Genomic DNA, 23792 nt, shown 5'->3' on the forward strand with positions numbered 1-23792 from the left:
CCTCACCCCCCTCAGGCCACACTCACCTCTCTTTTCAGGCACTTCATCCCCTTCAGGGCAAGAGCTAGTAATACAACAAACTTGGAAATGGTTGATAATCAAATCGGCCTATGGACTTTTGCCAGACACACTGCAGTAATAGGACGACATAATGATGTAAATATATACATAACCTAACTGTGCTTTGTATATAAACATGATTTATTTGTACAAATTTGTAAAAAACATTTAATTTTCTCCAAAGTAACAATTCTTAACATTTCACATATACATTGAAATTACATCCCAGTACAATTACATGATACACATTAGGTAAGGAAAGTCATCCAATGGATCATGTACAGAATACTTCCAACATCACAAAGAGAGCTGAAAGAAAAATGTTAGCTCTCAGATGAAATAGGGTGTCAGCATATGCATGGATACAGCATTCAATTAAACATACTTTGGGGTTGAAAAAAGCAACCACCATTACATCAGGTTAATAGCATAGGCAAAATATTTCTTAATGAGTAAATGCAACAAAACATTGGTAAAAGAAACACATTCCCTGTCTACACTCAAAATCTTGTGCCGTAAACAGATAAACAGGCAACAAGCAATGGTCAAAGAGCAGACAACTTAGTACGATTATCTCCCTTTGATATTGGCACTATCTTTCTTCAGTGGTGGTCAATGTTTTGAATTCCATGTTACCATTCATAAATTTTAACGAGCCAATGAATGCTTGAATGGAAAAATATCCCATAATTAGTAGTCACATCAAACACCAATCTCTTTATAATCAGACCTTAGTTCTCGCTACCGCTAAACAAAGATCTGAACACATCACGTCAGAACGACCTTTCATCCGACTAATCAGAGCGTGACTTACCAGATTATGAAAGTGACAGTCGGAATGTGATTTCTAATCATACAACCTCGAAAAAACATTAACACAGGGTATTCTGAACGATAGTTACGGGTTTAACAACTGTATCCATACAATCTAGACCATCTATTTGCCATTCCAGAACATATTTTGTTCAGGTTTCAAATTTGTTATCGAGAATTTGTCAAAATATGTTTCAAAGCGTAGTCGCCTATTGGAAATTAGTGCCGTAAAGCACGAGAAAGCTCCCTTCTGATTGGTCAATCCATTGGTCGGTCAAAGTTCACGCAAGGGCTGTCTGACATGACCCGTAATGGGATGTCCTCAGATCTTTGTTTAGCAGTAGCGAGAACTAAGATCTGATTTTAATGAAATTGCATCAAACACTCAATTTGTTTTTCAAACATCAAATGACAGCTAATTCACAAACATCTCTGTACATAGCTTCCTTGGTGCAAAATATGTGAAATATGAGAAGTGACCAGCATTTTCACAGTAACTCACATTCTAACAATTTTGTAGTAGATATAGTGATGGTAATAAATAAAAGAAGGGAAATAGATACATGTTTCTGCAACATTTGTAAAACATTCCTTTCAGCATTGTTTGATAATGATTTTATCAAATACTGATCATACTTATTTCTATTCACAATTCTTTGCCTACATATGTTTCAATTCAGTGGTTTCATTTGGAAATGGCAACAAGAAACTATATATTGTCTTGAAATACTGTGACAGTGGGAGACAATTGTGAATCCTGCAGGATGGGCAAGTGTAACTTCTCTCGTCTTCCAAAACCCTCATCGGTTCATAATATTATAATCATCACATGCTACACTACTCTTTCTTTTTTTGCTTGGCACAATGCTTCTTTATAAGAAAGCCAGGCAAGAGGGCCACAATGGCTATTCCACACAGCTTGGCCATCGTCCATAATGTGAAGATCTCATCCAGAGATCTGATCTGAGACAGAACACAGCCAGTCTGGACACAGATGAATATGTATGGCATCGAACCTGAAACAAGATCAACAATGTTCCCAAAATAGCTTGAAAGTGTCGGGGTCTTTGTCATAACCTCAGTGTTAATGGCTGAAACTCCAGTGGGAACCTAGATTCAAATACTATGGGAGCAAACCTCAATGATTTCGAGGAATACCCTTAATTTGAACACTGTGGCATCCATGCAAAGTTTTGAATACAGAAGGGGAGAAAAGATATTATTTGATCATTAAAGAAAGCTACACAATAAATAGCAAAGTACAATGAAGAACAAAGTGTGGTGTATTTAACGATAAAATGTGTTCTCTCATGCCGTCATTTCTGACATGCGCTTGCAACTTGATGACATCATATATCGGAGCAAGTTATTTTTGAGAGGGGAGTGTCTAGTGAATTGTTCCCCATAGATGTACCTGGGCAACGCAGATATACGCAATGGCCGAACCATTGCATCCAAAAGTAGGAGAGACACGGCAATCAGTATTGGGAGAAAAGGTACAGGTAACTGACGTGAGGATTGTTAGAATATGCAAGAAATACCCACCTGTGCATAAAATGGACTTGTTAAACATTGCCGAGGATGGACTCTATTGTGGGAGTCATCTTTATTTTAATACGGGTGTATATTTTTAAAGCTTGTACATCTTATCATCAACCTTAAAGCGACTGTACATCATGCTGATAACTCCCATAAGAAATAAGCGACTCGTGGTTGTTGCTTATCGTACAATAAAACACTGCAGGGAGAATAAACCACTCGGGGCTGCACCGCTCATGGTTTATTCTCCCTGCAGTGTTTTACTGTATGATAAACAACCCTCACTCGCCATTTATTTCTTAATTTGGTAGGTGTTCAGTGCTTGATATGGCAAAAATAGGTTAATAAATTGTACCTTATAACTGGTACTAATTACTGACTGCTAACTTCTAACTAGCTTCACCTACTACATTATTCCAGACAGACACCCTAACGAACACAGATTCACATATCAACACCACTTAGAGAAACCAAAACTCACCTACTACAAGACACCCAGACCCACCTACTACGAAGACACCAAGACCCAACAACTACGAAGACACCCAGACCGACCTACTACGAAGACACCCAGACCGACCTACTACGAAGACACCCATCACCCAACAACTACGAAGACACCCAGACCCACCTACTACGAAGACACCCAGACCCACCTACTACGAAGACAACTAAGACCCACCTACTACGAAGACACCCAGACCCAACAAGTACGAAGACACCCAGACCCACCTACTACGAAGACACCCAGACCCACCAACAATGAGACACCCAGACCCACCTACTACGAAGACAACTAAGACCCACCTACTACGAAGACACCCAGACCCAACAACTACGAAGACACCCAGACCCACCTACTACGAAGACACCCAGACCAAACAACTATGAAGACACCCAGACCCACCTACTACGAAGACACCCAGACCCACCAACAATGAGACACCCAGACCCACCTACTACGAAGACACCCAGACCCAACAACTACGAAGACACCCAGACCCACCTACTACGAAGACACCCAGACCCACCAACAATGAGACACCCAGACCCACCTACTACGAAGACACCCAGACCCACCTACTACGAAGACACCCAGACCCAACAACTACGAAGACACCCAGACCAACCTACTACGAAGACACCCAGACCCTCCTACTACGAAGACACCCAGACCCAACTACTATGAAGACACCCAGACCCACCTACTACGAAGACACCCAGACCCACCTACTACCAGACACCCAGACCCACCTACTACCAGACACCCAGACCCACCTACTACGAAGACACCCAGACCCACCTACTACGAAGACACCCAGACCCACCTACTACGAAGACACCCAGACCCACCTATTACGAGACACCCAGACCCACCTACTACGAAGACACCCAGACCCACCTACTACGAGACACCCAGACCCACCTACTACGAGACACCCAGACCCACCTACAATGAGACACCCAGACCCACCTACTACGAAGACACCCAGACCCAACAACTACAAAGACACCCAGACCCACCTACTAGAAGACACCCAGACCCACCTACTACGAAGACACCCAGACCCACCTACTACGAAGACCCCCAGACCCATCAACTACAAAGACACCCAGACCCACCTACTACGAAGACACCCAGACCCACCTACTACGAAGACACCCAGACCCACCTACTACGAAGACACCCAGACCCACCTACTACGAAGACCCCCAGACCCACCAACAATGAGACACCCAGACCCACCTACTATGAAGACACCCAGACCCACCTCCTACGAAGACACCCAGACCCACCAATTACGAAGACACCCAGACCCACCTACTACGAAGACACCCAGACCCACCTACTACGAGACACCCAGACCCACCTACAATGAGACACCCAGACTCGCCTAACAAGAGACACCCAGACGCTACTACCAAGAGACACCCAGACCCACCTACTACGAAGACACCCAGACCCACCTACTACGAAGACACCCAGACCCACCTTCTACGAAGACACCCAGACCCAACAACTACAAAGATACCCAGACCCAACTACGATGAAGACACCCAGACCCACCTACTACGAAGACACCCAGACCCACCTACTACGAAGACACCCAGACCCACCTACTACGAAGACCCCCAGACCCATCAACTACAAAGACACCCAGACCCACCTACTACGAAGACACCCAGACCCACCTACTACGAAGACACCCAGACCCACCTACTACGAAGACACCCAGACCCACCTACTACGAAGACCCCCAGACCCACCAACAATGAGACACCCAGACCCACCTACTATGAAGACACCCAGACCCACCTCCTACGAAGACACCCAGACCCACCAATTACGAAGACACCCAGACCCACCTACTACGAAGACACCCAGACCCACCTACTACGAGACACCCAGACCCACCTACAATGAGACACCCAGACTCGCCTAACAAGAGACACCCAGACGCTACTACCAAGAGACACCCAGACCCACCTACTACGAAGACACCCAGACCCACCTACTACGAAGACACCCAGACCCACCTTCTACGAAGACACCCAGACCCAACAACTACAAAGATACCCAGACCCAACTACGATGAAGACACCCAGACCCACCTACTACGAAGACACCCAGACCCACCTACTACGAAGACACCCAGACCCACCTACTACGAAGACACCCAGACCCACCTACTACGAAGACACCCAGACCCACCTAGTACAAAGACACCCAAACCCACCTACTACGAGACACCCAGACCCACCTAGTACAAAGACACCCAAACCCACCTACTACGAAGACACCCAGACCCACCTACTACGAAGACACCCAGACCCAACAACTACAAAGACACCCAGACCCACCTACGATGAAGACACCCAGACCCACCTACTACGAAGACACCCAGACCCACCTACTACGAAGACACCCAGACCCACCTACTACGAAGACACCCAGACCCACCTACTACGAAGACACCCATCACCCACCTAGTACAAAGACACCCAAACCCACCTACTACGAGACACCCAGACCTACCTACTACGAATACACCCAGACCCACCTACTACGAAGACACCCAGACCCACCTACTACGAAGACACCCAGACCCACCTACTACGAGACACCCAGACCCACCTAAAACGAAGACACCCAGACCCAACAACTACAAAGACACCCAGACCCACCTACTACGAAGACACCCAGACCCACCTACTACGAAGACACCCAGACCCACCTACTACGAAGACACCCAGACCCACCTACTACGAAGACACCCAGACCCAACAACTACAAAGACACCCAGACCCACCTACTACGAAGACACCCAGACCGACCTACTACGAAGACACCCAGACCCACCTACTACAAAGACACCCAGACCCACCTACTACGAAGACACCCAGACCCACCAACAATGAGACACCCAGACCCACCTACTACGAAGACACCCAGACCCACCTACTACGAAGACACCCAGACCCACCAATTAAGAAGACACCCAGACCCACCTACTACGAAGACACCCAGACCCACCTACTACCAGACACCCAGACCCACCTACTACCAGACACCCAGACCCACCTACTACGAAGACACCCAGACCCACCTACTACGAAGACACCCAGACCCACCTACTACGAAGACACCCAGACCCACCTATTACGAGACACCCAGACCCACCTACTACGAAGACACCCAGACCCACCTACTACGAGACACCCAGACCCACCTACTACGAGACACCCAGACCCACCTACAATGAGACACCCAGACTCGCCTAACAAGAGACACCCAGACGCTGCTACCAAGAGACACCCAGACCCACCTACTCCAAGACAACAGACTCACCTACCAAGAGACACCCAGACCCACCTACTATAAGACACCCAGACTCACCTACCAAGAGACGTCCAGATCTACCTACTCCCAGACAACCAGACTCACCTACCAAGAGACACCCAGACCCACTAACTATAAGACACCCAGACTCACCTACCAAGAGACACCCAGACTCACCTACCAAGAGACACCCAGACTCACCTACCAAGAGACACCCAGACGCACCCACTAGGAGACACCCAGACCAACCTACTACGAGACACCCAGACCAACCTACTACGAGACACCCAGACCCACCTACTACGAGACACCCAGACCAACCTCCTACGAGACACCCGGACCCACCTACTACAAGACACCCAGACCCACCTACGACAAGACACCCAGACCAACCTACTACGAGACACCTAGACTCATCAACTAAGAGAGACCCAGACACACCCACTAGGAGACACCCAGACCCACATACTACGAGACACCCAGACCAACCTACTACGAGACACCCAGACCCACCTACTACGAGACACCCAGACTCACCTACTACGAGACACCCAGACCAACCTACTACGAGACACCCAGACCCACCTACTACGAGACACCCAGACCCACCTACTACGAGACACCCAGACCAACCTACTACAAGACACCCAGACTCACCAACTATGAGACACCCAGACCCACCTACTACGAGACACCCAGACCCACCTACTACGAGACACCCAGACCCACCTACTACGAGACACCCAGACCCACCTACAATGAGACACCCAGACTCACCAACTATGAGACACCAAGACCCACCTACTATGAGACACCCAGACCCACCCACTACAAGACACCCAGACTCACCAACTATGAGACACCTAGACTCACCAACTATGAGACACCCAGACTCACCAACTATGAGTCACCCAGACTCACCAACTACAAGACACCCAGACTCACCAACTATGAGACACCCAGACTCACCAACTATGAGACACCCAGACCCACCTGATGGAAACCCAGACTCACCTACTAATAGAATCCCACTCTCCTACCCAGAAACCCAAACTCATCCACCAAGAGGAACCAAGACTCACCTACTAAGATAGACAGAAAGAAGATGTGGAGGGGAATGTTCACTATGGGTGAAGCCATGTTCATGAACCAGTTCGGTGACATTGGGAACAAGCGGAGAAACAGCAGGAAGAAAAACAAACTGTCAAGATTTTCCTCAATCTGAAACAAGAAATTATGTAAATAATAATGCTTTCAGAACATCAGTGACAATATAATTACTTTTGTGCTTCAAAGAATGACGGGTATCATATGATCCAAGCAAATCCTTATACTATAACTGTGATATAGCTGTGAAACTATAAAGGAAATATAGACACTGTCTTCAGAAGGTACCAACAGAGGGTTCCAGTCTGAACTGGAAAGCTATAGCCCTGTGAGGCTCCATATTTTTTCTGGATCATATGAAACATACCCAAGGGTAATAGATAAAAATATTTAAGGTCCAAAAGGTCATACAACAAGCACAATTGTTAACAGAAAAAGTGCTTCATATACCAAAAACACTGATCATAAATGTATGGGCCTTATCACCAACTGGATGCAAAAGGGTATGGCTGTTTAACATCAAGAGACAAGAAACAGGGAATAGACATGTACAATGTATTCTTAAATTAATATACATCAAAATGAATAAATCTGGAACTTACCAAAGTCTGAAAATATTTCACTTTTTGTGGAAAATATTGAATAATATATTTTTTGCCAAAAAAATCAGACAGGAGGTAGCAGAAGGAGGAACCGCAGGATATCAGAAAACAGCACAAGATGAACCCAACCCATGGACCATATAGAGCACCAGCTAGTAGGTTCTGCAAAAACAAAGGTACAGGATTAACCCAATCCATGCACCATATAGAGCACCAGCTCGTAGGTTCTGCAAAAACAAAGGTACAGGTTTAACCCAACTCTTGTCCCATATAGAGCACCAGCTAGTTTGTTCTGCAAAAACAAAGGTACAGGATTACCCAATCCATGTACCATATAGAGCACCAGCTCGTAGGTTCTGCAAAAACAAAGGTACAGGATTAACCCAACCCTTGTCCCATATAGAGCACCAGCTCGTAGGTTCTGCAAAAACAGTTGTACAGGATTAACCAAACCCTTGTACCATATAGAGCACCAGATAGTAGGTTCTGCAAAAACAAAGGTACAGGATTAACCCAACCCATAAATATCTTTCAATACCATAAAATGAAAAAACAATCTGTAAATAACTTTGTTATCTATACATACATACAAACAAACATCATAGCCTCGATGAACACTGATCCCTACTTAAATCAGTTGACCTTGCATATACATACATTGTAGCCTACCATGAACACTGATCCCTACTTAAATCAGCTGACCTTGCATATACATACATGGTAGCCTACCATGAACACTGATCCCTACTTAAATCACCTGACCTTGCATATACATACATCGTAGCCTACCATGAACACTGATCCCTACTTAAATCAGCTGACCTTGCACATACATACATGGTAGCCTACCATGAACACTGATCCCTACCTAAATCAGCTGACCTTGCATATACATACATCATAGCCTACCATGAACACTGATCCCTACTTAAATCAGCTGACCTTGCATATACATACATGGTAGCCTACCATGAACACTGATCCCTACTTAAATCACCTGACCTTGCACATACATACATCAAAGCCTACCATGAACACTGATCCCTACCTAAATCAGCTGAGCTTGCACATACATACATGGTAGCCTACCATGAACACTGATTCCTACTTAAATCAGCTGACCTTGCATATACATACATCATAGCCTACCATGAACACTGATCCCTACTTAAATCAGCTGACCTTGCACATACATACATGGTAGCCTACCATGAACACTGATCCCTACTTAAATCAGCTGACCTTGCATATACATACATGGTAGCCTACCATGAACACTGATCCCTACTTAAATCACCTGACCTTGCATATACATACATGGTAGCCTACCATGAACACTGATCCCTACTTAAATCAGCTGACTTTGCACATACATACATGGTAGCCTACCATGAACACTGATCCCTACTTAAATCAGCTGACCTTGCATATACATACATCATAGCCTACCATGAACACTGATCCCTACTTAAATCAGCTGACCTTGCATATACATACATGGTAGCCTACCATGAACACTGATCCCTACTTAAATCACCTGACCTTGCACATACATACATCAAAGCCTACCATGAACACTGATCCCTACCTAAATCAGCTGAGCTTGCACATACATACATGGTAGCCTACCATGAACACTGATCCCTACTTAAATCAGCTGACCTTGCATATACATACATCATAGCCTACCATGAACACTGATCCCTACTTAAATCAGCTGACCTTGCATATACATACATGGTAGCCTACCATGAACACTGATCCCTACTTAAATCAGCTGACCTTGCACATACATACATCAAAGCCTACCATGAACACTGATCCCTACCTAAATCAGCTGAGCTTGCACATACATACATGGTAGCCTACCATGAACACTGATCCCAACTTAAATCAGCTGACCTTGCATATACATACATCATAGCCTACCATGAACACTGATCCCTACTTAAATCAGCTGACCTTGCACATACATACATGGTAGCCTACCATGAACACTGATCCCTACTTAAATCACCTGACCTTGCATATACATACATCATAGCCTACCATGAACACTGATCCCTACTTAAATCAGCTGACCTTGCACATACATACATGGTAGCCTACCATGAACACTGATCCCTACTTAAATCAGCTGACCTTGCATATACATACATGGTAGCCTACCATGAACACTGATCCCTACTTAAATCAGCTGACCTTGCACATACATACATGGTAGCCTACCATGAACACTGATCCCTACTTAAATCAGCTGACCTTGCACATACATACATCAAAGCCTACCATGAACACTGATCCCTACTTAAATCAGCTGAGCTTGCATATACATACATGGTAGCCTACCATGAACACTGATCCCTACATAAATCTGATGTCCTCACGTCATGTATACCAGCATATATTCCAGGGCTTACCATGAACACTGATCCTGGAATTGCAAAGGTTTGCTTGTAGAGGTATGCAGAAGTGAAGAGGAGCATGACGTAGTTGAAGTGATCATTCTTGTAGTCATGTAGGAAGTTGGCAACACTCTGTAACTCATCCATATTCGTTGGAAACTTGAGATCAGAGCTGGAAAAAGAAACTATTTGTTTCATCACATTTAACGAATCAGCATAATCAGGGTGATTACAACGGATCAGGCGAAACAAAAAGTGTCAAACACCATTGTGTCTTATAACATTATATCTCATATTGCCAGAGTAAATTTCAGTCTTGAATTTCAGGGAGAAAGCATCAAGTGTACATTTTAAAGACAAGTGAATAAGTGAGCATGGTGAGTGAGTGTCGTGTCATGTCATGTCACAGGCAGCAGTAGTACATTAACAGATATTTCCTTATTGAGCCTGTAAATAATTGTGTCTGTGACAGACCAACCAGTGGTTAATAGCAAGAAAACCCATCCACATTGTCAGTGTACGATGATCATATGTCTATTTAATAGGGCTGGGACGATACACCAACTGTGCCATCCAATATGTATCACGATACCTTGCTCATGATCAGATATGTATCATGATACTTGCATGTGCACTTTTCTGTGGTGCGTGAGCCATGTTTTTCATAGACAGGATGGCCAAGTACCTGGCACACTAACGATTTACAGTTGGCAGTGTCAAGTATGGCGCAATGGATGAAAATATTTATGTTTCAAATACATTTTCACTAGTAATTAGTGTTTGGTGTAACATTTATTGAAGAATACATTTAAAGTAAGAATCGATACTGTTTACTTTGTGTGCGATTGTGATCAATACTGATCAATAACTATGTTATAGACAGGTCCCATCCTTGTACGTAGACCTTTATGACGGAATAGTCTCCGGTCTGTGACATGTTTTTGGAGGTAAGATTAATTATCCTAAAAACACAATGTACTGATATGTTGTCCACACTGATAAGACATCAAAACTAAATTGGCATCTGTTTTGTCTGTTATCATGTTTATGATTGTGTTTACATTTGTATAACTAACATAACATTCCAGACTGATGTGAGTAAGTAGTTTTGATCATGTTGATAGCATAGAGAGTAACATATTTAAAATGATTTGTACTTAATTGTTAGTGGCCCTACACAGGCTCAAGGCTACTGGTCAGGTTTTCTATATTTTATTTTCAAACAAACATTAGCCATGTTGGGTGAATTGAAGACATGGTTAGGGCATTGTCTTCAAAATCTAACTGATTAACCATCATTGTTAACAATATATGTTCAGATGTTCATGGTGTTTGACAAAGTTGACGAAGATGCATGATTACTTCAACAAGTTTAATGCTCAGACATATATATAGGCTATATATTTTCATGTGGATTAATGGAACAAATTGTCAACTTGCAGGGTTCTAATCATGTTAATGGGTGCAGAATATTGCATCCTATATGCATACAAATTGAAAATGAACTGATTTAAGTTACAGTGTGAGTCCTGTGAGATGCAAAAAGGTATGGCTGTTTTGTGATAGCATAATCATGCTTGTGCATCACTCACTGTCAACACTTTAGATTGCATGTTACATAGTACATGTATGTGATAGAACAAGACAGAACTGAAATTCTATTCTGGTAAGAAATACACCCAATGTTCAGGGTGTGAGTGGTTGATTTTCTTCTTGAAATCCACATGCATAATTGACTTAAGGCTTCTGGGCATGTGGAATGATATGACAACACTAAATTGTTTCTGGGAAATCAAGAGAAGCCGCAACATGTAGTCAGCATGCACCCCCAAAATCTATTTCTGAGACTCCAAAGAACTAGAAAATAGATAGACCCAGGGAAGATCCTGAATTCCTGACTTTGAATTTAAGTTTAAGCTACATACACATAAGACACAGATTTTCTTGAAATAGGTACCTGTTGGAGTGCAGGCCGGTGTGTTCTGGAAAATTCACTGACAGAGTATATACGCCCAAACTCGCCAGTGCGAAAAAAACAGGTATGAATAAAACTGATCCACCCATAGTTTCTTGTCTTGTATTAGATCAACACGATGACATGTTTCTGATTTTCTGGTAACGGATTAATTCTTGATGAATTGATGACCTGTTGTGAATAAGTCGGATCACGAGACTGACACAGCACAGGTTGCATCACTGTCAATCATCGTCATCATCACTGTTTGTATGTTTTTAACATTGCAACTGCTGCTCTATTTGTTTACAACAACTTAGATGTAAACACGATAACCCATATATCATTATGAGGTTGTCGTCTGCATTACGCTGAAATGTGATCGCAGCTTGTTAAATTCTTCTCTGTAAGGAGGTACATATGGTCGGCCCAATCTCCTTACCAGCGCGTGAAACCTTCGTTACACTCTCGGTAACAAAGTATAGAGAGCTCTGCGAACGGGATATCGCTGTGAGGAGCTTGGTATGGCCCATAGAGGACCCCGATTATGGCATGTCGCAGACTCGCAATTAACTACTGCATATATTTCACGTAAACCGAATTTGCTCCCTAGTTTTCATATTCCGAAATACCAATGAAAATATATCTGTTAATATCTATTATACCACATCAGAAAATTAATACACTTTTATGACAACTCGTTTTTCAATATATATCCGGTTAATTTGGTCTGATAAGAGCAAAGGTGCTAAGTTTGTGTAACAGGCTAGTTTGTGGTTACCTGGTAATTATATTCCGTGTGTACCTTGCTTTATCAGCACCATAATAATGATGCACAGATCATGTGCTGCGCTTTCGAATGTGATTAGGACAAATACAGTGAGAGCAGTGAAATGTTCTCAATGTCAAATCAGTGTGTCATGTGCATCACTGTCCTCAATGACACGGACTCCATGTTACTATGGCGTCCACTGCAGCCCTCAGTCTGTCTTGTCACAACCTATCAGTTATCAGAAGAAGTCGTACTGTAGCAAAGACTTCGATTTTAAAAATGACCCAGAACTGAAATCATTTTTAGATGAAATAAGAACTGACTTCAAACGTGAGAAGAAATCTCAAGCAAACAGTGATAAACCAACCGAACACACAGAACCTATTTCACAAAATGAAGATGACAACAAAGACACACCATCATTGACTGATGATCTGAAATATGATTCTATGCAGCCTGAAATAGAAGATGTAGAACAATTTGAGCGACAAGAAATTGAACCACCATGGGTCTCACCAATTGGGTTAAAACGTTAGTTCATATTATATTGACCCTTTCCTTTTGACCATGCAATTTAGGGCTGGGATGGGTAACTCGGGTACTAGGGTCGGGTGGGTACTGAGTAGGACCAAGGCACCCACAGGACTACCCAAACCTGTGGTTAGTCACGTGATATATTGTTTCATGAGGAAAACTCCATGGTTACCTACAAGTTGCTAATGTTTGCATATCTTTCTGACTATACTCGCACTCCTTCTGACTTTTATATGTTTTGAGTATAGATAAAGTTTCAGTGTATGCATGACCAGAACGTTTTATACGGGAAAACAATTCCTAATCAGACGGTTTGTACCCAACTCTAGAAACCTAAAGCAGATATCCTGGTAGCTAGGATCTGGTAATCATGGTAATAGGGGGTTGGTTACCTGGGTAGTCATTTTGAACTCATCCCAGCCCTAATGCAACTGATATATAATGGGAAATCACTCGCCTTTTCAACTGTTTTGCGTAAAAGTAAATTTAGTAGTATTTAAGTGTGTTATGTAGATCTATAATAAATACATATGGATAAAATGTTTCTCTATAAGAAAACATCATTTCTTTGTTGGTGTCACACCTTTGAGCAGGTGGATATAAATTATAAACGTGCATGTGTGTATTACCCTCAATTTCTAACATGCAGCTACTATTATCATGTATTATTCACTACTCTAATTCACTTTTGCCATAAACAATTTATGACATCTTGAAATTGGATCAAAAACACTTTTTGTATGGCATATTCACACTTTTCTTGATGATAAACTTTCAGTGTCGCAATACTTGGCTCCATAACTTCATATTGGTGGTAGACTGACTTTAAAAAATGTAAAATCATGTTGTCAAAGGTCTCCCGATACACGACAGTATAAGTTGTGCAGTGAACACTAAACCATACCAGCAGACATCCTTGAATACAAATATCACACATCAACAGTTAACATGATAAAGTTCCCGGAAATACTTCTGTCAAGCCTCTTTGTCCATGCAGAGGCCATCTGCTCAAGTACTTAGTACATGTATTTATACACATGCACAAAAGTTAAGCGCCACCCACCATATTTGTGAGCTGTTACTTTTGGCACTTAATGATGACTGTTATAACGAGATGTACGATTGTTATAAGCCGTATATGTAAACCTCATTTGATGCAAAAGTTGTCCCAAAGCAAGTTTATCTTGTGTTCCAAAAAAATATGAGCAGAAAGGAATTTTACCGAAGACCAGAAATTGAAGGATTAGAAAACATTGAAATTTTGTTTTGTCATGTAACTGTCATGATATCAGCAGACCATATCAGGTGTCACATAGACACCCTAGGGAGTGCAGAGTCTATTGCAAGACAGAAACGTCAGTAACGTGTGTATGATCCACGGACATTGACCACAGCTTCAACCCTACGCCTCATACTTATTACAAGTCGTTGAATGGTTCTCTGAGGCAAACGGATCCATTCTTCATGAAGTGCGGCTTCAAGTCCAGTGAAATTTGAACTGGGGATCACGATGTCTGATTTTCCTGCCAAGAATGTCCCAAGGATGCTCAATCGGATTAAGATCTGGATTACAGGCCGGCCAAGGAAGAGTGGCAATAGCTTCTTGACGCAAATAAGCCCAAACTGCCCAAGATCTGTGTGGTCTAGTATTGTCGTCCATGTAAACAGGTCTTGTCTGAAGAGGATGGTTGTCAAAATGAGGGACTACCACTGGACGAAGAACGGCATCTTGGTATTGTTGGCCATTCAGGTTTCCACGAATTGTCACCAGCGAAAGTTTGCAGCCGAAGGAAACACAACCCCATATCCTGACAGACCCCCTGCCACATGATAATGTCTTCTGGATGTTCCTTGGTGCGAAACGAGTGTTACGTTGCCTCCAAACACGTATTCGACCATCAACAGTTCGTAGCAGCATTCGACACTCATCAGACCAATGGATCCTTCTCCAGTTGGCCAAGTTCCATCGACTACGGGCACGACACCATATCAGACGATTCCGCATGTGCCTCTCAGTCAGTTGAGGACGTTTTACTGGTCTTCTGGCGTTATAACCAGCCGCTCTGAGGCGACGCCTTACGGTCATCATCGAGAGTCTCTGATGGGTAATCCACTGCAGTCTTAAATCTGTTGAAGTGGCAAATGGATTTCATCTGACTATCCTGAAAAGACGTCTATCCTCTCTGTTAGAGGTCTTTCTTGGCCTACCAGACCTATGCTTGTCATTGACATCATTGGTTTTACCATGTTTGACAATCAAACGAGTGATAACACTGTGATGACGACCCATTTGTCTTGCAATGGCTCTGCATGACATGCCAGCATATTTCATGCCTATCACTTGCCATCTTTCAGCGTTCGTTTAATTTCTCCTCACCATGGCTGATTTTCAACCTCTATTGGAAGGGGAATCTCACACAGGAGCAAAATGCAACCACGTGTCTGAAACTTGAATTTCACTTTTTACAGGGTAGGGGAACTGCAGCAACACGTAAAGCATGCTTTCCTTGTGGTATCTGGACAAATTTGGGTCCATGAAACTATGGAAGCCTTATTCAGTCATACATCATCATATTTCGTATTTCTGATTCCCACACGTGAAATCAAGAGACTATAAATATGGTGGAGCTTAACTTTTGTGCATATGTATATCATAAATGCCATACATTGACTCGCTGAAAGTCATATTTGTTCGTTATTGTGAGCGCAGGAGACTTGATGATGATTGGTTAAATTGTTCCATACTAAAAAATATCTGGCAATAGCGATCAGCTGTACCAAAGTGTTACACTTATGGTTATTAATTTATTTCAAATATATATACATGATGTTAACAAATTCAGGAAAATCGGCTAAATGCTTGTTTTTTTTGTTATGCACAAATGTAGAGATTTGAAGCAGTGGGGTGTACAATAAGTAGGTGATTAACATACTGTGTTTTCAATGTGGAGGTAGGTTACCTGGAGATTTAACTGTTGTAAATTGAATTTGGAACCGAACGTGCGTCATGAGCTTTCAAAAGTTAAATTTAGCGCGGCTTATATGTGTATATCCCTCTTACACTGGCTTCCAATCAACGTGTCTATATCTATCAGTGTATTGTTTTACCCATCACGCCTTGTTTATCCTATTTATGTACATTAATCAGGCTTTATACCTCATCTCTTCTGTTGTGTAAACATTATCTTGTATAAACAGTCTTTATCCGCATGTATTTGACCTTCCTACTTCACATTTCTGTACATCACTTGCTTGATAACGATGTTAGTATCTACACCAAAACATTGCAGTCATTGTAATTAAGAAGCTGTATATTCATAGAACTCTATCCCAGATATCCCTTGTTCATCATACTTACTTCATAATGCCATTTATGGAAGTTATCTGAATTTATTGTTTTAATAATCCTGACTGATGGTCTGACTTTCAGCATGGTCAACATTGTGAATGTCAAGGACATGTTTTGTTAGGATTAGGAGTGAGTGAGTTTGGTTTTATGCCGCTTTTAGCAATATCACGATGGGAGACACCAGAAATGGGCTTCACACATTGTACCAATGTAGGGAATCTAAACCCGGGTCCTCGGCGTGACGAGCAAACGCTTTAACCACTAGGCTACCCGACCAGGATGTTGCATTCATAACATGTCACATTACAACTTGTAAGTGTCTCGAGTGGTCACACAATCATGTATTGATGTCTTGTTTGCTCTCGAGGCAAGGGAGGTAACTGACTAAAACTCCAGTTTCCTCCCTTACCGAACAACGCTGTAATTATGGAGTTATATTTTGGCTGGGCGAACGAATCGAAGTGCCATGCAGATTTCAGTTGATTGCAGGATAGGGAAAGCATAGGAGTCAACAGCTGTTTTCCAAATCTTTTCATGGTTTTACGCAAGGTGCTCAAGTGATTTGATGTACTTTGCGAGGAAAGACCCAATTTTTTACAATAAAGATCTTGATTATTGATCAGATCACCTTTTTGTTGGAAGAAATGCAAGCGATAGGAGAGGTGGAATCTGATTGGTCATTAGGAGGGACATAGAAGGGGCATTACTCGTAACTTACAACGGTGGTGCAACGATTGAACCTCAAAATTCCGGGCTTGTTCGGCAAGGATGGAAACTGGACTTATATTGTCATTTAACTCCCTTGCCTCAGGGAGATGCTTCAACTCTGTTCATTGTTTGAGTATGTGGTGCTATGAGGCTTGTGTAAAATCACTTCCACAAGTCACATGATTGATCTTTGTTTTAAGCAGTTACAGTGATATCGGCGTGAGGAACACATCCAAGGAGTATTAGATCATTGTGTTATGTATAAAGTTTATGAATGTTTATTTCCATGTTGTTATGTTTGTTCCAGGAGGTGTTAGTGGTGTGTTTGAAGTTGATGAACTTGTAACACTTCTGGAGAAGGAGAATGCTCGAGACATTGTTGTTATCAATATTCCACCCGAGGCACGGTTTGGAGACCAAATGGTAATTGTCAGTGCCGTTTCTCATCGCCACCTCCGAAGCATGTCAAGTCGCATCAAGTGGGTGGTAAGTAAAGTATACATTGTGTGGGCAACAACAAACTAATTACCTGTCTATCAGAACTTTAGACTGATTTATTTAATATCACCCTTTATCAAAATATGCTATTATTAGTATTAATAGGATAAGACTTCCCAAACTACCTCCCTTGTCTTAACTGCTGTTTAAAAAAACTTACAAGAATGATAAGAGAAGTCCTGATCATCAGGGATCATGTTTATAGAACTCGAGTACATACTCTAATTGTTTAATCACATGATCTCCCATGATTCTAACTGTTGCTAATCATGTGAGGGTAACCCTGTCTCTGTGCTGTCTCTATAAACAGTTTTGATTTTGACTTTATCCCACTAGTGAGCTTAGATTCCAGTTTCCGAACATACTCACTAACAATCCTACCATAATGTTCATTAGTTGTAAACCCGGGAAAACTTCAACACGGTTCACTTCAAAGAACACTTGCCTTCAAATAGGAATACATGATCATGCAACTTTTTATGTACTGATATCATGTTGGAATCATCACCATTGATCACTGAGCGCATTGGTGGATCAGTTATTTTTTTTGTAAACATCAGTTTGCAACTCAATAAGTAAATATATTGTTGCACAATCTAAACTATTATTACTTGTATTTGAAGGCAAGTGTCTAAGGAAGTAAATCATGTTGCATTTGTTGTTAGATCACGATGCATGCACTTTGCTGAAGCATGTGAAGTGTGATGCAGATTTGGTTTGGGGATCTATCATGAAACACTAGGGGCCAGCCTGTTGCTCTGTGTAGCGACAAGTCAAGATCATAATCATTTATAGGGCGTAGAATACGGTTGCAGCAGCTAATCGTGTGACACAGGTGACACTATCCTATCCATTTCGTAGCAGAGGCTGGAAGATCCAGTTAGAGTTTTCGCATCCCGTCTGCTCACACTTGACTCCCATGCTCTGTCAGTACCCAACTGGTATATTTGATGATTATTTTGACAGGAGCCATTTTTTCTTTTAGCATGTCCTTTGTCACAGGATCACTGTAGGAAGCAGAAACTGCATTATTTCCTTACTTGATGGCTCAAAGTGTCTCTATGACTGACTGACTCACTCAGATTCAGAACGCACAAGGGGATATCAGAAAGTTTTGAGACTGGCACATCTAGGTTGTTAGTCTGCTACATGTAACCTATTCTAGTATTGACCTGTATTTGTGGACTCATCTTTCACAGTTTGGCATGCACCAGTCTAGTAACATGGTGATAATTCACCTCGACTGAGGCACCCTACTCCTTAGCATTGCAATGGACAAAACGTAATGTAGAACTCGGTGGTTCAAGTGTTCGCTCATCACGACAAAGACCTGGGTTTGATTCCCCACATGGGTACAATGTGTGAACCCATTTCTGGTTTCCCCTGCTGTGATGGAATATTGCCAAAGAAGTGTGAAAACATAGTCACTCACCTACAAATATAGAACAGTCATCCAAGTGTGTACTCTTGACTGGTTGCATGTTGTTTATGGGGAGGCTGCTGCAATTAAATGTTAAGTAAAGGGATTTCGGTGTGGGAGAAAGAGTTTAGAAGATGACCCTGCCTCTGGTTGAGGCACCAAAAGCCCCCAGAAGGAAACATTGATGCTGTCCACAACCTGCTACTGTACAATGGTGCATTACACACCAAACAGTATCGGTAATGCAGAGACCACAGGCTTCTTGTGTAGGTCGATAGAAACAGTCCTTCATGAGCAATCGGTTCCTAGAATGCTTCGGATGAAATGATGACTATGTGAGTCACTAGCTCTAGTGCCCTTTTAACCAGACGTGATATCAACCCAGAAGATTTTCATGTTAGGCTAGTGACAGGTGATAACACCCTGATCCCTCATTCTGATCCCGAGAGCAAACGAGAATCCATGGAGTGGAAACACTTTGTGTCTCCCCAAACCAGGAAGTTAAGAGCAACCGATCTACTAAAATAATTATGGTCATCTTCTTGTAGGCCAGCCAAGTCATAACACACATCAATAAGTTACCACAGGGTGACAGGGAACAATGAATGGTGAATACTCAGTTCACTTGCTTAAAAAAGTCAATCTAAGAGAAGCATTGCAATAGACTGGTCTTCTCCTCCATCAAGAGGCTGGTCCAGTTCTCTCCAGTCATGCTGCAATGGCTGCTGTATGGTATTGTGGATATGAGCTTCACCCATCCACTTGTTCACCAGGTGTGGCCCCTGGTGACTACTTCCCCTTTTCAAATTCAAAAAGCCCACTTGTGTGGTCAGAGATTTAGCAAGGACCAAACATTGGTTATTACTGAGGAGGGCTGGTTGGCAGACAAGGATTTGGAACAGGGATATTGAGATAATGGACCTGGAGAAAAAATGGAACAAGAGGTTTGAACTGCAAGGGTACTTTGTTGAAAATATTTACAGCTCACAACAATATTTCAGTTCCATGTGTGCTGGGCTCAAAACATTCGGATACCCCTGAGTGCCTGATACTAATGTTAGAATATCAATGGGAGGTCAGCAAACAAAGGACCCAACCCGAACAGGTAATGTTAGTAACTTTGTCATTGGTGACCAGAGTTTGTGGAAAATGACTCACTTACTAATATTATTTGACAAAACACTGACATTTGAGAGGTCATGTCTGCTAGTTGTGATAAGCAAAAATTAAATCTGAGGATTAAATGGTTACAATGTGTGACCCGCCTTCTGATTTTGAGTGTTGTGCATGTTGTCTGAAATGTCTCCCCGTGTTCCCCTCCAGCACAAACAGAGGAAGGGGGCCAAGGATCTGCCCTTGAGAGTTGAAGGCTATGAGACAACTTCTGACTGGCATGCCATGGATCTAGGTCAGTATTCAAGGTCAATCACAAATTAAACATGATCCAGGCCTTTATTTCTGACTTGTATTGAAAATCAGGTCACTTACTGGTGGCTATTTACACATGTCAACTTTCAATCATCACAGTCCAAGACAACAACTAAATTAATGGATGACACTGATGTCTTCTTCATCATGTTTATTTGAAATTGTCCTCATTGAGTACTCTTCATACATTGATTATTTCACTGAAATGTTGCTTTTATGTTTTGAATCTTTCATTAATACAAGAACTATTATTATAAAGATTAACATGATTATATACTATGTATGTTTAAAAATAATGTTTAAGGTGAAGTTTACACAACATACGAGTTCTCCATCAGATGACTGTAAAACTGACGTTCATAAGTGTATGAATGGCACATTTTGTCATTCATATATTTTTCACATGACTATTCTTGAAATGATGTAACCACTGACAGACTACTTCCACATTCCTGGGGATACACCTGGCAATCCCCTTGCACAAATAAATACTGAAGTTTCTTATGTTGGACCCTTTTATCTTGAACTCAGCATTTTAGCATTCACTGGGAATAGTCAGAGAGTTTGACATCATGCCTTTGCACGAATATTCTCGTAGGTGCTCATCCTAGTGCAAAAAAAACCATGAATGCACTTCCAAACTATCGACTTGATCCATGTTTATTATCTCCTTTCAATGACCGGTCACAGGTTCATTAACAACCTCAAATCTCTCGCATCACATTGATTGTTTTGACTTCTTGTACTTGATGTAAATGCATTACGACGCACTGTCATTGTGACCAACTCATTGAGGTAGTTCTTGACAGACCTTTCTCATCTAAAAGATGTTACTGTTGAGCAATTTGAGCATACATGTATACATGGTATATGCTCATGTCACCTCTCCTTTTGAGGAACTATTCTATTGCGTGCTGCAGCTGGTTGTTGTATAGCTGTCAGTGTAAGTTTTACCAAATCAGATAGTGCATACATCCTTCGAGGGTATAAAATACTGATACAAATGTTTTGTGGAATTGACATTCACTTTGTGTGAGTTCATTGGAGTATGAAAGCTTCATAGAGTATGTAGCATAGCTTTTGGAAGTAAAACAATTATGATGATCATGTAATCTTTCCCAATGTTTACTCTCTGGCATACAGGACTAATGTCTGTGTCCACAGAAGACACAGTTTTGTAATCATTTTTGTACTTATGCATATGTAACACTGCACATGATGACTCACCTGACTGAAAGTTGTCGCCTGTTAGTCCATCGTCAGTCCGACATAACATCATCTCATAAACCACTTGCCCAATGAAACTGATAATTAACAAACTTCTTTTGATGTAAGATGACGACCCAATTCGTTAAAGAGGTTTGAATCTGATTTTCAATATAGCAGACACATTGAGAAACCTATTTATGGCAATTTCTCAGCCAGCTTGTATCAAATTTAATGAAATTTGACCAGGTATATATGTAGTTAGCAGTATGAGTCAACGCTGATGTACGTTTCATCACAAAAGCTTACATTGAGACCTTTATTTGACCTTTGTGTTTTGACCATGGTCCAAAACTTTCTGAAAAGGCATTTCCACACATTCTAAACATTTCCACAGAAACCACTTCACATGTTTGTACCCCTCAAAATGTTTCTGCTCAAAATGTTTCTGCTCAAAATGTACTGTAATGCTCTTTTATGACCTCTTCTCTGTAATTGCCAGACTGAAGAAGCTGAACTTTGATGTGAATGGTTCTTCTAATGACGATGTCTTCTTTTGTTTAAATCATTATGATTTTTCAGTGTTTTTTGTAAAACAATTGAAAAAACAATTTATAGTATCAGCATGATTTGAAAAAAGTATTCTCTTCAGAAGGTTAATGAAGCTGTTAATGTGACTATTGTGTATTGCAACAATGTTCTGCAGTAATACATTCTTTCTTGAAGATTTTAAAACATTGTGGATAGTTAGTTACTTGTTTCACAGAAAATGTAGGTTAGATCGCTGGCTTTGTGTGTCAGCGATTTGGTGCCTCACTCTGAGAGTGTGGATTCGACTCAACCCAAAGAAGTACTAGAATATATACTATGCTAAGGCAGTATTATCCCTAATATGACAATGGTTACATGTCTGTCTTTGTTGTCCATGTTGACATGTTAGATTGTTGACTACATATCCAGGTGCAGTGGCACTGTTTATTCTGAATATGTTTCATGTTTCAGGGAACATTATTGTGCACATATTCATGCCTGAGACTAGAGAACATTATGACCTTGAGACTCTGTGGACCAACTGGGGGGAACCCGGTCAAGTTCAACCGGAAGAGGACCCTTACACCATTGACCCTGAGGAGGAATTCTGGCAAAGCCTGGAACCTCCATCAAGACCGGAATCAATGGAGAGTAAAGAGTGGAAATAAAAGTCTTTGTGTGATTAAATTTGTTTTCCTACATTCTTTTCTTTCCAACTCATAAGCTGTTACTTAAGGCACTGCCATAGTAGTTTCCTTTAGTTTAGTACAGAAATCCCGAAAACTAGTGTTCCTTGAAACATATCCTGATTCATGAAGTAACTTGACCATCAAATGAAGATTTTTGTTTGAAGAGTGACTGAGGGAGTTTGTTTCAAAGATGCTTCGAACAATATTTTAGTTGTATCACATGTTATGAGTGATTTTACTGTTTACCATTTGTATTCATATTCAGGCAAATCTTGTCTTATCGACAGTCATCAGATACTGGCACTAAGGGCTGCATCTCTGCGTAGTGAAAAGGGG

At 41.8% G+C, this 23792-nt stretch overlaps 2 protein-coding genes across 4 annotated transcripts; one reads left to right on the plus strand and one right to left on the minus strand.

Annotated features, from left to right (window-relative positions):
* Nucleotides 1–1204: 1204 nt before the first annotated feature.
* Nucleotides 1205–12786, minus strand: LOC124132182 (transmembrane protein 41A-like). Of its 2 annotated transcripts, none has more exons than XM_046495952.2 (5): nt 12325–12780; nt 10383–10539; nt 7963–8124; nt 7336–7474; nt 1205–1889 (listed from the first exon to the last, which is right to left on the minus strand). In XM_046495952.2, the coding sequence occupies exons 1-5, from the start codon at nt 12429–12431 to the stop codon at nt 1711–1713; spliced, it is 744 nt and encodes a 247-aa protein (XP_046351908.2). In that variant the 5' UTR covers nt 12432–12780; the 3' UTR covers nt 1205–1710. The 2 variants fall into 2 exon arrangements, with proteins under 2 accessions (XP_046351908.2, XP_048238253.1); XM_048382296.1 differs by having other exon boundaries at nt 1755–1889; nt 7340–7474; nt 12325–12786.
* Nucleotides 12787–12795: 9 nt separating this feature from the next.
* Nucleotides 12796–23454, plus strand: LOC124132181 (mitochondrial assembly of ribosomal large subunit protein 1-like). Of its 2 annotated transcripts, none has more exons than XM_048382295.1 (4): nt 12796–12912; nt 17992–18170; nt 20926–21010; nt 23239–23454. In XM_048382295.1, the coding sequence occupies exons 1-4, from the start codon at nt 12846–12848 to the stop codon at nt 23433–23435; spliced, it is 528 nt and encodes a 175-aa protein (XP_048238252.1). In that variant the 5' UTR covers nt 12796–12845; the 3' UTR covers nt 23436–23454. The 2 variants fall into 2 exon arrangements, with proteins under 2 accessions (XP_048238252.1, XP_046351907.2); XM_046495951.2 differs by lacking the exon at nt 12796–12912 and adding an exon at nt 13019–13624.
* The last annotated feature ends 338 nt before the right edge of the window (nt 23455–23792 follow it).

This window comes from Haliotis rufescens, unplaced genomic scaffold (assembly GCF_023055435.1).
Source record: "Haliotis rufescens isolate VD_foot unplaced genomic scaffold, xgHalRufe1.0.p SCAF_4, whole genome shotgun sequence".
Lineage (NCBI taxonomy): Eukaryota > Metazoa > Mollusca > Gastropoda > Lepetellida > Haliotidae > Haliotis > Haliotis rufescens.